This window comes from Mobula birostris, chromosome 9 (assembly GCF_030028105.1).
Source record: "Mobula birostris isolate sMobBir1 chromosome 9, sMobBir1.hap1, whole genome shotgun sequence".
Lineage (NCBI taxonomy): Eukaryota > Metazoa > Chordata > Chondrichthyes > Myliobatiformes > Myliobatidae > Mobula > Mobula birostris.
Window position 1 is genome coordinate 100331541 of NC_092378.1, and position 16385 is coordinate 100347925.

The 16385-nt window shown below is 41.8% G+C and overlaps 2 protein-coding genes across 4 annotated transcripts in view; one reads left to right on the forward strand and one right to left on the reverse strand.

The window, feature by feature from the left end:
* The window catches only part of palb2 (partner and localizer of BRCA2), a 27249-nt gene extending 19911 nt beyond the window's left edge, over nt 1–7338 (reverse strand). The window contains exons 1-4 of one of the 2 annotated variants that reach the window (XM_072268453.1): nt 7024–7338; nt 6886–6945; nt 2337–2436; nt 123–1868 (exon numbers count right to left, since the gene is read on the reverse strand). In XM_072268453.1, the coding sequence (XP_072124554.1) occupies nt 123–1868; nt 2337–2436; nt 6886–6945; nt 7024–7197 (2080 nt within the window). In that variant the 5' untranslated portion in view covers nt 7198–7338. Of the gene's footprint in view, nt 1–122; nt 1869–2336; nt 2437–6885 lie in introns of both variants that reach the window. The other variant, XM_072268452.1, reaches the window with a different exon arrangement.
* dctn5 (dynactin 5) overlaps nt 7171–16385 on the forward strand; it is a 27591-nt gene continuing 18376 nt past the window's right edge. The window contains exons 1-3 of one of the 2 annotated variants that reach the window (XM_072268455.1): nt 7171–7449; nt 7789–7857; nt 11940–12058. In XM_072268455.1, coding sequence (XP_072124556.1) covers nt 7402–7449; nt 7789–7857; nt 11940–12058 — 236 coding nt within the window. In that variant the 5' untranslated portion in view covers nt 7171–7401. The remainder of the gene's footprint in view (nt 7450–7788; nt 7858–11939; nt 12059–16385) is intronic. The other variant, XM_072268454.1, reaches the window with a different exon arrangement.

Here is a 16385-nt window from a genome sequence, read left to right on the forward strand (position 1 = left end):
AAGTTCTTTTTTACTTTTTTCTAATCAAAAATAAATGAGCTTTGCTTTCAGAGCAAATCATGCATGAGACTAGCAGTCAAATCAATTCAAGTCCAACAAACCACAGTGTATTCGGTGCTCACCTCCTGAGAGCTTCACTCTCCTCCTGGGCTGAGACACTGGCAACTCTGTCTGCTCTCGGTCCAAACCAACCCCCAATGGAAGTGACCACCTTGTGTCATTTAAACGCCGCTTCAAGGCGGTGTCATCAGAAGAATCCTGCTGAGTTTCCGGGATCATGTCCTGACTGTCAATATCACTATTTGTGCTTGATAGCTCAGGCATACTCACTGCAGATTTAACTTGTGCTATCAACAGATCATTTGTGTCTTCTTTACAAGGTTTTATCAACACATCATTAGTCTGAATTGCGTTAGATTTCTGCAGTGGTTCTACTTGTTCATTGGCTTTGTTTTGCAATGGGCTGGAATTCTTCAGAGTGAAGTTAGTAGTCCCCGAAAAGTGATGACTATCCATGTTATTTTCAGTTTCTCCATCGAGTTCATTAGAGTCAGGCATTGTCTGGCATGTATTAATTTCATTCCTCTTGACGTCACCTTCAACCTGAACATCAGAAGGCAGAGCAATCTGAACATCGCTGGGAACTCTGTGGTCATTTGAATTCTTCTCCACAGACTTCTGTGGAAAATCAGTCAGCTGGAACTTAGTACTTTCTCTTCTACCTCTTTTTCTTCCTTTCCTTTGGCTTGATTTAGTGCTCTGGGAATTATCACTCACATTACAACGATCTTGCAGGGTAGGCTGCAAGGAAGTTGAACCAGATTCTCTGGCACCACCTTCCTGACTATTAAAAAGTAACAACGTATCACAGGTTTCTGCTTCACCCTTTGGGGTGCCTTCTACAGGACTGCTCTGGTTATGTGTGGATTTCCTGGGTCTTCCTTTCCCCCCATTTCTGGACTTTCCCAACTGGTTATGAATCACTGCGTCCAGATCCACCTGTCGCTGACAACTGGCCATTTGGCGAGTTGTCCGAACGTAGTACTCGACAGGAAAGATAAGTCCTTCAACAAGTGTACAAGACTTCAGTGGGCTATTTCCCGGAGACCTACACACAGTGGTAGCTGCTTGCTGCTCACCTGGTTCTACTACAACTCTCTCATCCTTAAGGTTGGATTCAGAAGCTTCACTAGGGTCCTTAGAGCAATTTGGCTTTGCTTCTGGCAGCGTAGCATCTTCAGTTGCCACTGCTGAAGAGCAAGCTTCATTATTGCACATCGGCCCTCCTGAGGACTTGCCTTCAGGACAGTGAGAATTAGAGTCACTTGCTAGTCTTGTGTTGGGTGTAATCACACAATTATCTTCTATTTCCTGTGCTCCATTCATTAACAATGCTGAGTTCCCCTCAGATCGGGGGAGTGCATCGAGCTTTGTGTTCTCTTCAACACATCTATCAAGAATCTGGGGGACATTAACTCTGTTACTGATGAGTGGATCCAGTGTTTCCATTTTTTTAACACAAGGCTCTCCACTGGCAGCCAAAGGTTCATCTGACTCACTGGTTAATTCACACGCTCTTTTCAATACTTTGCATGACCTCTTTTTTCTTAGTTTCAGACGACTTTGAACTCCTCCTTCTGTCCTTGTGATGGGATTAATTTCTTCAGCTGCAGGACTGCAGGGTTGAGCTGAAGAGTCAACACTTTTGCAGGTGCCCATTAAAGACTCATTTGAATGCTTAATAATTTCTGGCTCAATGCTGAAGGTTATGGTAGAATTCTTTTCCTTGCTTTCTTCTGCTGGAACTTGACTTTCCTTAAAAGGAGAGCTGGACCAATATGTCCCCAAAATAGAGGGATATTCATTTCCTTAAAAAGAATCAAGAAAGACACATTAGATCCTTTCCTAACCCTTCAGAGAAACAGAATGAAACAGGGACATAAACATCTTACTGACAAAAGAACCATACAGGGAACGGGCCTCAAATTGTGAAAAGCGTAAGTTAGGAAACGCAAGTTAGTTAATCAGCAAAGAAACAGGATTAATAGAACAGAAAGCAAAGGTGTTCCCCTCAGTGCATTAGCTTACAACTCCACACCCTTAACGCAGACATCAGTACATACATGCATTACATAGAAAGCCAAACATAGGACAGTTGAGGAGCAGGTTGGCTGTACGCATTCAGTTATACAGCCTGCATATGCCCTTTAGGGTTAACACTCCTCGCTGGAACATGGGAACTTAAGAAAATTCTTCACCGTGGCCCATCATAAATGAAATATCAATGAAAAGGCACAATCCAGTGTGAGGCTGAAACCATTTTACTGTGGACCTACCCACTGTCAGCTGCGATGTGCTCTGTTCTTCCTGCAGCCAGTTCTGATGTGCAATGTTTTTTTTAACATGATTCTGTATCCTCTCAGCTTTCTCTGCACACTAAAGGTAGAAAATAAGGGATAAATATCATATGGTCAACATAAATACATTGTACATGGAATAGATAGTTCTGAAAAGCTGGCATGGAACTATTGCTCAAACATCGTCCATCTAAGGATTTTATAACTTGGTGAAAGTTACTCTGATCGATTTCTATTCTATACTCAACAGAAGAGCACCTCATCACCAAATTATTTGAACTATTGCAGAAAACATTACAAAATATTATCAGGTATAAAATATGCTTTCATCTTACTGCAATATTAAAGTGTTTTTAAACTGAAGCCACATGCAGCTATTCAGGTGGGCAAGAGGTTCAACAGCACCCACAACGTTCTTCCATTCAGTATCAAAACATCTTAAAAGTTATTTTATCTAGCGTTTACTGGATGCAATGTTTTCATCTTCAGAACCACAAAAGTTTTTTTTTAAAACACATGCTCAATGCTATGAGCATTTTCACTTTTTTTTCTGGAATCACTAAGCTCTCTGCTCAGGTCAATGCTGGTTGACCTTAACGTACATAAATGATGTTATATTAATGAAACTTGGTTTTAAAATGAAGGTACCTCACCCAAATGCAGTAATAGCTAGGCAAAATATAAAAGGTTTTCCATTTACATAACGCTTTTTACGCTGTCTCATCACTCCAGGGAGCTATTTTCTACCCTGATCTCAGATGCAGTTCACGTGGAGTTTGTATATCCTCTCTGTTACTGCCAGGGTTTCCTTCAGATTGTCAGCTTTCCTTCCGTATTCCAAAGACATGCTAGTGGATTAATTGACTACTGTAACTTATCCTTTACTGTACAGCAGCACAGACTGGAGCTTCTGCGAGTAATTCGGAAGGCACAAGATCAGTTCATCCCAAAGAAGAAGCAGCATTCTAAAGTGGAGATGAGGCAACCGTGGCTGACAAGGGAAGTTAAAGACAGCATAAAAGCAAAAGAGAGGGCATGCAATATAGCAAAAATTATTGGGCAGCTAGAGGATTGGGAAACTCTCAAAAACCAACAGAAGGCAACTAAAAAAAGGATTAAGAGAAAAGATGGAATATAAAGGTAAGGTAAGCCAATAATATAAACGAGGATACCAAAAGTTTTTACAGCTATATAAAGCGTAAAAGAGAGGCAAGAGCGGACATCAGACCACTGGAAAATGACCCTGGAGAAGAGGAAATGGCAGGAAAACTGAATAAGTATTTTGTGTCAATCTTCGCCGTGGATGACTCCAGCAGCATGCCAGAAATTCGAGAGGGTCAAAGGGCAGAAGTGAGAGCAATTGTTGTTTATATGGAGAAAATACTTGGAAAGCTGAAAGGTCTGAAAGTACATAAGTCACCTGAACCAGATGGACTACACCCCAGAGTTCTAAAAGAGATAGATGAGGAGATTGTGGAGGCATTAGTAATGATGTTTCAAGAATCACTAGATTCTGGAATGGTTCCAGAGGACTGGAAAATCACAAATGTCACTCCACTGTTTAAGAAGGGAGATAGGCAAAAGTCAGGAAATTACAGGCCAGTTCGTCTTACTTCAGTGGTTGTCAAGATGTTAGAGATAAATAAGGATGGAAGTTCAGGGTACATGATAAAATAGGCAGTTCAGCATTGTTCCTCAAGGGGAAATCTTGGCTGAAAAACTGGAATTCTTTGAGGAATTGAATATTTGACCCTTGCCAAAAGATACCTCTCAGCTAGGACGCACACACAGATAGGATTTTATCCATACTTCACCTCATAAACAATCTGATGGCCCCAATCCAACAGGAGTCAAATAGAAACAGCATCTGGGCTGTCTTTAAGCCCATCATAATTAGCTAAGACAATCTTGGCTCCCTTAACAGGAAACACCACACCTAGTTTGATGAGAATGACCAAGAGATCCAGGAGCTAATTAACCACAAACACAAAGCATTGTTCAATTGAAACAATGGCTCTACAGGAACCCAAAGGTCAAGGCCGAACAAAAATCCCATGGTTTGGAGAACAAATGGTGGTTGGAAAGATAGTCATCATCTTTTTCCCACCTTGGAGAGTCTAAAACATAGGTTTAAGGTGAGAGGGGTGATATTTAAAGGATTTCTGAGGAGCAAAACTTTCATAAAACCTAGAAGTGAGTATACCTTATTAACCAATTTCTCAACCTGCCCTGCACATTTAATGGTTTGAACACACCCATCTCAAGATCCCTCAGCTCCTGCAGCCCTTTAAGAACAATATCTTTTAGTCTATGTTGTCTCATCTCATTCTTCTTACCAAGATTCATGACTTCACCTTTCCCACATTTAACAAGACCTGCTCAGCATCTGCCTATTCTTTCAGCCTATTTGTAGACTGCTGCAATTTATCATTGTCCTTTTCTCTGTTCACATGCCCCAAGTATAGGTCATTAATATAGATCAAAGCAATGGCCTCAACTCCGATCCATGAAAAATGCTATTATTCCCCTTCCTCTGGTCTAAAATGAGAACAGCCATTCACCATGAACCCTACTGCCTGCTAGATAGCCAGTTTTACACCCAGCTTAACATCTCTTTCATGCACGTGCTTCAGCTTTGCTGATAAGCCTATTTTGAGGCATTCAAAGAAAAGCCTTCTTGAAGTCCACGTACATCAAGACAACCGTGTCACCATTGACTCTATCTGTTACGTAAATGAAAAATTCTAACAAGAGTTGAACACAAATTGAGCTTAATAAATCTGTGCTAGTTTGCTTTCATTTATTTTCCTCAAGGTGCCCATTAATCCTGTCCTAGATCAGTGTTTCTAAAAGCTTTCCGATCATTATTATTTTACTGGCCTATGGCTGCTGGGATTATTCTTAGTTCCTTTATTGAGGAATGAACATTTGCCACCATCTGGTCCTCTGGTGCGATGCTGTGTTCAAAGAGCACCAGTCACTATACCCATGATTTTCTCTTGAACTTCTCTCAAAATCCGAGGATGCATCCCACTGGTCCTGGTCAGTTACTTATTTAAGTTCAGTCAGCTTTATGACAGGTCTCGCCACACGGGGAGCACTGGACACCATAGACAGCCCTGGCAGATTCGTAGGTGAAGTGTTGCCTCACACGGAGGGACTGTTTGGGGCCCTGAATGGAGGGGAGGGAGGAGATTTATGGGTAGTTGCTGTCCTTTGGCCACTTGCAGGGATAAGTGCCGAGTGCCCAGAGAGAGATTGGTGGGGAGGGACAAATGGACAAGGAAATCATGGAGTGAGTGATCCCTACAGAAAGCCGTGGGGGTGGGGGGACAAATAGGTGCAGAGGAGTTTTGGTGATAGGATCCCTTTGGAGATGGTGGAAGTTGCAGAGACTCGTAGGGTGGTAGGACAAGAGGAACTCTATCAGTGTTAAAGTAGCGGGAAGATGGGGTGAGTGTGGATGTTTTAAATCTTTTAATGTTATAACCATTATCTTCTAAATGTTCCCCAATTAAAAATTAAAGGCTTTAAGGTTTATTTTATTGTCAGCAAGTATGCATGCAGAATACAACACTGAGACTTGTCTTTTCCAGACAGCCATGAAATACAGAAAGAATATGGAGTTGTTCAATGAAAAGATATCAAACACCCAGCACAAAAAAGAAAAGGAAACAAAAACTTGCAAACCCCAACCCCTCCCTCACACAAAAACTAACAGATTGTTCACCTGGAAAACGGCAGCTAGAACATCAAACCTCAAAACCCCAACTCCCTCCATCGCAAATAAAACTAACGTATCGGCCACTTGACCCAATTCATTCCACAGAAACAGACTCAGCACCATTGGTCTCTCCTTGTGGGCTTGGCATGTCATCAAAACCTTGACAAACTTCTATAGACGTGTGGTGCGAAGGGTGCCGAGCAGAAAATCACACCAAAGGTAGTGGATTCAGCCCAGTACAGCACGGGTAAAATGATCCCAAACATTGAGCACATCTACATAAAATGTTGTCATAGAAAAGCAGCATCCATCATGAAAGATCCTCACCTCCCCAGGCCATACTCCTTTCTCACTGCTGCCAGCAGGTAGAAGGTACATAAGCCTCAGGATTCGCACCACCAGGTTCAAGAAAAGTTACTACCCCTCAACCACAGGTTCTTCAGGGGATAACTACACTCATTTAAGGACTGTTTTGTTGATGCATGTTATATTATTTCATGCTCGTTATTTATTGCTATTTACTTATATCTGCAATTGCACATTTTCTTTACAGTTCCTGATTTCCAGTTTACATTTACTGTTCTATACATTTGCGAAGTGTGCCCGCAGAAAAAGAATCTCAGGGTTGTATGTGGTGACACGCATGTACTCTGATTAATACATTTTACTTTGATCTTTGGGACCAGAAACAAACTGCTCTAGAAAATCACTTTGGGCACAAGATACCCCAGCGTTCGAGGATCGTAAAAGCAGCTCCTCAAAACCCTTAGATATCCCCGATTCCAAGAAAGAAATGTCATTCACCTGCAACTTATACACCGTCTTTGCATACTCTTTCTTCAGCAGGGCCAGTCGTTCCTTGAGCTGGGGCGAAAAGGAAGAATTAATGTCGGTCCTTTCTGTTTTACCGCGAGTATGATCTGGAGTTCGGCACTGGCTCACCTGCTCTCTCGTTTCCAGGCTGAGGGGCCTTTTCAGACCGCTCTCCATGATCAGCTGGTCCTCCATCAACACAGGAACCCCAGACAAAGGCCCCGCCACTTCTGACCAATCAACGCCGGCCCTGCTCTCCCTCTCAGCCAATCGGAGGGAGCGGCGGGGAGGCCTGCTGATCATGGATGCCGCCGGACGTCACTCATGGAAATCCGCTCCGTTGTGAGGAAAAAGAATCGCTCAAGTATTGTCGAGTAATGTTCATCGACGTTGGCAGTACGCGAGTAAATTACAGGGAGGCGCGGTGTTTTCATCTTGGCCTCGCCTGCCCCGGAAGTGCTCGCTGTTCCGCTGGGCGTGAGTCGACAGCTGAGGCCGGAGGCGGCGATGGAGTTGTGCGAGATCTTGTACAACAAGGCGGAATATATTGAGACGGTGAGCGGCCCGGGTTGTTTGCTTTCTCCAAAGAACCGTGTTGGTCACCGGGCTGTCGAGAATGCAGAGGCAGCCCATCAGTTGGGGGACGAGGGGAGGGCGGAGTTGGGTAGGGACCAGCAGTTGAGGGAGGGGCACCTCTGTTTCGGGGTGCAGAATGAGGGGGCACGAGTATGAGACGGGGTTTGGGGACGAGCAGTGGGAGGCTCGGGTTGGAGGGACACCCACTCATGTGAGACGCGGCAGGGAGGGGGGCATTAGTGTGGGACAGAGTTGTAAGGACTGCTTTAGTAGGGTGGTGGGTTGATCTAATCTGAGATGCTTTGTTTTTGTCTGCAGGCCTCTGGTAACAAGGTGAGCAGGCAATCGGTCCTGTGTGGGAGCCAGAACATAGTATTAAATGGAAAGGTAAATGGCAGAGTTAACTGAGATGTCTTTAAAAGCAGTATTTGGTCCAGACTCGTAATTCCGTCCTGACTTTTATGTATGTCACTTCTGGCCCACGTTGTTTCCCTGTTCAGCAGAATCTTGACTTTACAATCACCATCCTTGTATTTAACTTCACATTTCCCTCCACCCCTCTAATTCTTGATGGCCCCTCACCATTTATGTCCATGTTTCACCCAATTTTTTATATCTGAAATCATTCAGTTGTCTGGGATCTAAGCTCTGGAATTCTCTTCCCCGCAAGTAAGAGGCTGCTGCTTTGATCAAGCTGTTTGCCACCTGATTTTTATTTGTGAACTTGTGCACCTTCCTTGATTTTATCATGTGGAGCAGCCAAATCAATGTTAGTTGATGTTTATCACTTTGGCTTTTGAGCAAATGAGCAGTGTTATACTGAGTATTGCTTTATTGTTGTAGTATAGACAAGATAAAGCAAAAAGCCTTGGTTTTTCAAGCCATCCAGACAGATCATGTCTTATAATCAAATTGAGGTGGTAAAAATGTATTATGCACAATACACAACCATAAGATATAAGAGCAGAATTAGGCCATTTGGCCTATTGAGTCTGCTTCCCAATTTCATCATGGCTGATCCATTTTCCCCTGAGCCCCAGTCTCCTGCCTTCTCCCTGTATCCCTTCATGCCTTGACCAATCAAGAATCTGTTAACCTCTGCCTCAAGTATGCCCAATGACTTGGCCTCCACAGCTGGCTGTGTCAACAAATTCTACAGATTCACCACTCTGGCTAAGAAATTTCTCCTCATCTCAGTTCCAAATGAATGTTCCTGTATTCTGAGGCTGTGTCGTCTAGTCATAGACACCCACCCCCCCCCCACCATAAGAAACATCCTCTCCACATCCACTCTTCAGGCCTTTCACCATTCGATAGGTTTCAGTAAAGTCCCCCTTCATTCTTCTGAATTCCAGTGAGTACAAGCCCAGTGCAATCAAATGCTCCTCATATGATGATCCTTTCAATCACAGAATCATTTTTGTGAACCTCCTTTAAACCTTCTCCAATGTCAGCACATCCCTTCTTAGATAAGAGGCCCAAAACTGCTCACAGTGCTCCAAGTGAGGCTTCACCAGTGCCTCAAAGTTTCAACATTACACGCTTGTTTCTATATTCCATACCAGGTAAATTTGAGAGCAGGGTGGAAGTCTCACTTGCATGGGTCCCAGCTATGCCTGCCTTTTCGTCGGCTATGTGGAACAATCTATATTCCAAGCCTGCACTGGTATCACTCCCGATCTTTTCCCGCGCTACATTGGCCACTGCATTGGTGCTGCTTCCTGCACCCATGCAGAGCTGAGCTCGTCGTCTTCACCCTGCCTGGAAATTTACCTGCTCCATTTCTGACACCTCAGAATCAGGTTTATTATCAACAGCATGTGATGTGAAATTTGTTAATTTAGCAGCAGCAGTTCAATGCAATACATAATCTAGCTGAGAGCAAGGAAAAATAAATAAATAAAATAAAACATCCTAAACAAGTAAATCAATTGTGTATATTGAACAGATTATTTTTAAAAATGTGCAAAGACAGAAATACTGTATATTAAAGAAAGTGAGGTAGTGTCCAAAGCTTAAAAGTCTATTTAGGAATCGGATGGCAGAGGGGAAGAAGCTGTACCTGAATCACTGAGTGTGTGCCTTCAGGCATCTGTATCTCCTACCTGATGGTAACAGTGAGAAAAGTGCATGCCCTGGGTGTTGAAGGTCTTTAATAATGGACACTGCCTTTCTGAGACACCGCTTTCTAAAGATGTCTTCGATACTTTGTAGGCTAGTACCCAAGATGGAGCTGACTAGATTTACGACCTTCTGCAGCTTCTTTCGGCCCTGTGCAGTAGCCCCTCCATACCAGACAGTGATGCAGCCTGTCAGAATGCTCTCCACGGTGCAACTTTTCTCAATCTCTTTCTTTGGAAACAGCTTATCCATTGATGTCTATTATAAACCCACTGACTCTCACAGCTACCTGGACTATACTTCTTCCCACACTGTTACTTGTAAAAATGCCATCCCCTTCTCTCAATTCCTCCGTCTCCGCTGCATCTGCTCTTGGGATGAGGCTTTTCATTCCAGAACTTCTCTTCCTCCATCATCAATGCTGCCTTCAACTGCGTCTCTTCCATTTCATGCACGTCTGCCCTCACCCCATCCTCCCACCACTCCACCAGGGATAGGGTTCCTCTTGTCCTCACCTACCACCCCATCAGCCTCCGCATCCAGCACATAATTCTCTGTAACTTCCGCCGTCTCCAAAGGGATCCCACCACCAAGCACATCTTCCCTCTCCCCCCCCCACTTCTACTTTCTGCAAGGATCGCTCCCTACATGACCTCCTTGTCCATTAATTCCTCCCTACTGATCTCTCTCGGTACTTATCCTTGCAAGTAGAACAAGTGCTACACCTGCCCCTACACCACCTCCCTCACTACCATTCAGGGCTCCAAACCATCCTTCCAGGTGAGGCGACACTTCATCTGTGAGTCTGTTGCAGTCATCTACTATATCCAGTGCTCTCATTCTGGCCTCCTGTATATCAATCTGTCCGCCAGAAAAAGCAGGATCTCCCAGTGGCCACCCATTTTAATTCCACTTCCCATTCCCATTCTGACATGTCAGTTCATGGCCTCCTCTACTGTTGCGATGAGGCCACACTCGGGTTAGAGGAGCAACGCCTTGTATTCTATCTGGCTAGCCTCCAACCTGATGGAATGAACATCAATTTCTCAAACTTCTGGTAATGGTCTCCCCACCATTCCCCATTCTCAATTCCCAATTCTCATTTCTCTCTCTCACCTTATCTCCTTACTTGTCCATTATACCTCCCTGTGGTGCTCTTCCATGGGCTTCTCTTCTCTCCTATCAGATACCCCCTTCTCCAGCTTGTATCTCTTTCACCAGTGAACTTCCCAGCTCTTTACTTCACCCCTTCCCCCACCTCAATATCACCCATCACTATGTTTCTCCCTCCCCTCCCCCCACCTTCTTCCTCTGACTCCTCATCCTTTTTTCTCCAGTCCAGATGAAGGTTCTCGGACTGAAACATGACTGTACTCTTTTTCCGTAAATGCTGCCTGGCCTGCTGAGTTCTTCCAGCATGTGTGTGTTAACAGGGCTAGATCTCTTGATTATTGAAGTTATTAGGTTTAGAGGTGAAAGCTGCTGTTTATTTATCAGCTTTGTTTTCCCCTGAAGGCCCACTTGTATTGTGGTATCATTTTTTAAGCATTGAATTGCATTCTTTATTGTCTCAATCTCAATCTCAGTGGTATCCCGCGTGGTGAGGTGGAGGCGCCTCTCTACAAAAGGAAATGTAAGATGCTCCTTTCCTCCGCTAGCCTGCAGGTCACCTTTGGGCAAGGTTTAGCACCTGCTTAGCCCCCTGATCAGGGTCACATGAAGCCATGGGAGCAGGTGGTGGATGGCCGTATTATGAGTAGTTGGTGCATATCACGTCCTCGTTTTGTGACCAATGACGCTAGACAGACAATCTCTTAAAATTGATCATGGCTGGGGTCACCCATCTTGTAAAGACACTGCCCAGAAGAAGGCAATGGCAAACCACTTGTGTAGAAAAAATTGCCAAGAACAATCATGGTCAAAGACCATAGTCACCCATGTCCCACAACACGACACAATGGTGATCTAGCATGGAGCGCATCTCAGCAGAGACACTTGTGCTTCTCACTACCCTGTTCCATCACTGATACAACCGTTCCCTGGGCACTATTGGTTCATGATGTGTCAGTGAGGGGGGCTGCTTTCTTCCTCTGATTCGTTACCTTGATGGTTAATTACTTCACTTGTTTGACCTTCTCACTAACGTGTGGCTGAAATCATCCCAGCCAGAACACTTAACTGGGAAGCCAAGGATCCTTGGATTCATTCCAAGAATGCTTTCTGGACCTCTCTTGTTCTGGATATCTTTCATTCCTTAGACTGATAACAGTAATGAAGTTTCCACGCTAGTACTTCATTCTATTGCCTATTTTACATAGTGAATTTAATGTTTTTATTTTTAAAAACAGACCATCGTTATGAACGACTGCATTATCCGTGGAGACCTGGCGAATGTGAGGGTTGGACGGCATTGTGTCATCAAGAGCCGAAGTGTCATAAGGCCGCCTTTTAAGAAATTTAGCAAAGGGTGAGGTTCTTGCGTTGTAAATCCAGATCTTACTGTAACATGCCATTGGGCTGGGCTTATAGATGGGTTGGATTGAGAGCTTGTTTTGGCCACCTTTCCCCTTCCAGAAGTTTCTGAATCTGTTTTTGCACGAAATGGTGCTTCTTAAAAATTTAAACAAATGAGAAAGGAGTTTATGCGGAGTTGTTAGTTAAGGAGCACCCAAGCACATTTAGTTTGTGCTGAGCAGTTATTCGCCCTACTAACATTGACCTGCACCATAGCCCTCCAACCTCTCCAATCCTGTACTTTATCCAAACTTTTCTTAAATATTGTCATCGAATCCACATCCACTAGCTTGTTCCACACTAGCACCACATTCTGAGGTTCCCCTTAAATATTTCACTTTATATTAATATTAAGTAATTTTTTTTCCACAAACATAGACTGGGCCTGTCATATTGTTAAGGGCTTAGATGGGGTGGAATTTATGTGCATTCAGGAAACTTTCCTTGGGCAATATTTTGAGGACCCTGCAAAGTTTGACCTACTCTTGGAAGTGGAGCAGGGCAAATGTTTGAGGTGACATTGGGAGTGACTTAGGGGCGAGTGACCATAGTTCAATTAGTTTTGAAATAGTTACAGAAAGGGGACATTGTGACAGGGGACTCATGGAGTGAGCTGCTTTTGGGCGTTGCTCCGTATCCTTTACATTTTTACATGTAACCACTCTTACTTACCTTACCTATACCTACACTAAATGATCTATATTATTGAACTACGACTTTTACTTATTGAAAATGAATACCAGAACACGAGAAGCCAAAGAAGGGAAAGGATCCACCAGGAACGGAAAAAAAATGGTGATCCTGGAACTTCGAAGGATGCTCCGGTAACTATGGAACAAATGAAGAAACTTTTAAAAGATACAGTTAATCGAAGACTCACCGCAATTGAAGAAGCGTTGAATTTGAGGAACGAAGTATCAAGAACATTCAGACGTGAAATCGACCAACATCAAGTCAGAATTTCGGAATTAGATGAAGATGGCCATAAAAGAGAAAAAAGAATTGAAGCGCCTGAAAAATGTTTAACTTCGGTAACTCAGCAATTGGAACGCTATCAAGCTAAGACTATCGATCTTGAAAATTGTTCCCGACGACAGAATTTGCACTTAATTGGTTTCCCTGAGGATGTTGAGAAGGGAGATCGTACCAAATATTTTTCTAAATTGCTAATGGATGTGTTTGGCTCTGATATATTGGAAGAACCACTGATATTAGATTGTGCTCATTGTTCATTCCGTTTTAATCCGGAGAAATCGGCTAAACCGAGATCGATCATTATTCGATTTCATTATGTCCACGAGAAGGAACGAGTTATCCGAGCGGCTTGGAAGAAAGGTATGATCGAATTTCAAGATTTCAAGTTCAGAATTGTTGAAGACTACAGCCAAGTGGTTCTGAAAAAACGGATGGCTTTTAAACTTCAGATGGCAGAACTTTATTGTCGGGGCTATAAAATAGCGCTACTGTTTCCAGCCCGTATGAGAGTGGTTATGCCGGATAACTCGCGCAGTCTGTTTAAAAATCCGATGGAAGCCCAAAGTTTTCTCGATGATCTGCCTCCCTTTACAGAGGATTAATCAATGTATCATTTGGTTTTTTCTCTCGTCTCTGATTGTTTAGTTCGAGGTTTTGTTTTCTCGATCTGGCAGTGTATGTTCGTTTTATATAGTTAAATGATATTAGGCTTTTCTGTTAGTGATCCTGTATATCTTACTCTTAATACCTTTGGGTAGTTATTTAGTTATAAGTTTAATGATTGTTTTCTTTTCGAAATGTTACTAAAGTATTATATTTTAAAATGGGGGATTGTTTTTTTCTTCTCCTCAGAATCCTTGCTGTTTCTTACGTCATTTCTGATCATTTATATTTGAAAAATTAATATAGTAATATGATTTAATGTTCGATGTTCTTTGAAATATGAGTAGCAAGGAACTTTTTAATGCTTTTAATCTCTTGTTATAGTTAGTTTTTACTTTTTTCCATAAGAGTGGTGTTTTTCTTGATAAACATATTTCTGTTGGGTCGCCCTCCGGAAAGATGGGGGTAGGTTTAGTCTTAGATTTAGCATTGACCACTGTCTGGCTTTTTTCTGGGGTTTTGTGGGAGGTGGGTGGTATTTTTCCTTTTATTCCTTTTTCATCTTTTCTTTTTAAACGGGCTGACCAGAAACTACTAAAATGTCTGAAATGTCGTAACTTGCGGTTCCTCTTTGAATCTTTTTTCCTCTTCCGGGGTCATGAGTCTCTACTCTGGTTAACCCTTTACATTCTTTATACTCAAGCTCATTATGATGGATAAGACCATTAATTTAGTTTCTTGGAATACAAATGGTTTAAACCACCTGGTTAAACGGAAGAAAATTTTTAAAGTATTCCACAGGATGAATGCTCATATTATTTTTGTACAAGAAACTCATGTCCGGAAAGAGGATAATCAACATTTCTTTAGATTCTGGAAGGACCAACAGTATCATGCGAATTCACAAGCTAAAGTAAAAGGCGTATCTATATTTATAGATTCGTCAATTTCATTTACGCACTATGAGACGATTTCAGATTGTAATGGCAGATTTTTATTGATTACTGGCTTGCTATTTAACAAAAAAGTTGCCATGCTCAATGTTTATGCCCCAAATGTTGACTGTCCTGATTTTTTCAAGAATCTCCTCACATCTCTTCCCAATTTAAATGACTATATGCTGATTGTGGGTGGTGATTTTAATTGTTGTTTAAACCCTTTGATAGATAGATCTAAGTTTAATCACGCACTTCCGAATAAATCGGCTACCCTTATTAACTCTTTTATGATTGACTCTGGAATCTCAGAAATTTGGAGATTCTTGTATCCAAATGACAAAGAGTTCTCTTTTTTTTCACATGTACATCAGCATTATTCAAGAATTGACTACTTTCTTATTGACTCTCGATTAATTCCTTTTGTTACGAGTTGTGAATATGATTCTATTGCTGTTTCTGACCATGCACCGTTGAAATTATTTATCAACTTAAGGGATATATCTACTAATTCTAGACAATGGAGATTTAATATCTCTTTGCTTCAAGATTCAGATTTCGTTAGGTTTATTGATGAACAGATTAAGTTTTCCTTGACAACGAATTCCACGGATGATATTTCCAGTGGGATCCTCTGGGATACTTTTAAAGCATATACTCGTGGACAAATTATTTCGTACACTGCTGGACTAAAAAAGCGAACTAAGAAGGAAATACTTAACTGGTTGACAAGATTAAAGAAGTTGATAAGAAATATTCTATAGCTCCTAATCAAGAACTTTATAAACAGAGTTGAACTTCAAATGGAACATAACCTTTTATTATCATCTTCAATTGAAAGTCAATTAACCAAAACTAAGAGTCAATTTTATATACATGGTGATAAAACTGGGAAACTTTTAGCTAATCAATTGAAATCGGCCTCGGTTAAAGGACAGATTCTTAAAATTCATAAACAAGATGGCACTTTTGACAGTTGACCATGACGAGATTAATAAATCCTTTCAAGAATTTTATACCTCTCTTTATCAATCAGAATTTCCTGATGACTCCACTATAATGTATGAATTTTTTAAGAAATTGAATATTCCAAAATTATCATCTAATGAACGTTCAAAACTAGACGTACCTATTACTGTAGAGGAAATAAGGAATGCTATTTTTTCAATGAATTCAGGTAAAGCACCTGGTCCAGATGGATTTACAGTAGAATTTTTAAAATTTTTCTGAACTACACTAACTCCTTGTCTATGTAGCATTTTTATGGATGCAGTTTCAATAGGTAAATTACCACAATCTTTCTATCGAGCTTCTATTTCCCTAATTCTTAAAAAAGATAAAGATCCTACTGAATGTGCATCTTATAGGCCTATATCTCTGCCGAATGTTGATTCTAAGATATTTTTCTAAAATATTGGCAACGAGATTGGAGAATGTATTACCCCAGGTTATTTCTGCTAATCAAACTGGATTTATTAAAAATCGTTTAGGAGATTAATGAATATCGTTTATACGCCTTCACCCAAAATTCCAGAATGTGTCGTCTCATTGGATGCTGAAAAAGCTTTTGATAGAGTTGAATGGGTATATTTATTCAATACCCTTGAGAAATTTAATTTTAGTCCGATATTCATTTCCTGGATTAAACTGATATATTTTACCCCTTTGGCCTTGGTATTTACTAACAACCAAAGATCCCCCTTTTTTCATTTATTCCGTGGTACTATGCAGGGTTGCCCTCTTAGTCCCTTATTATTTGATACTGCC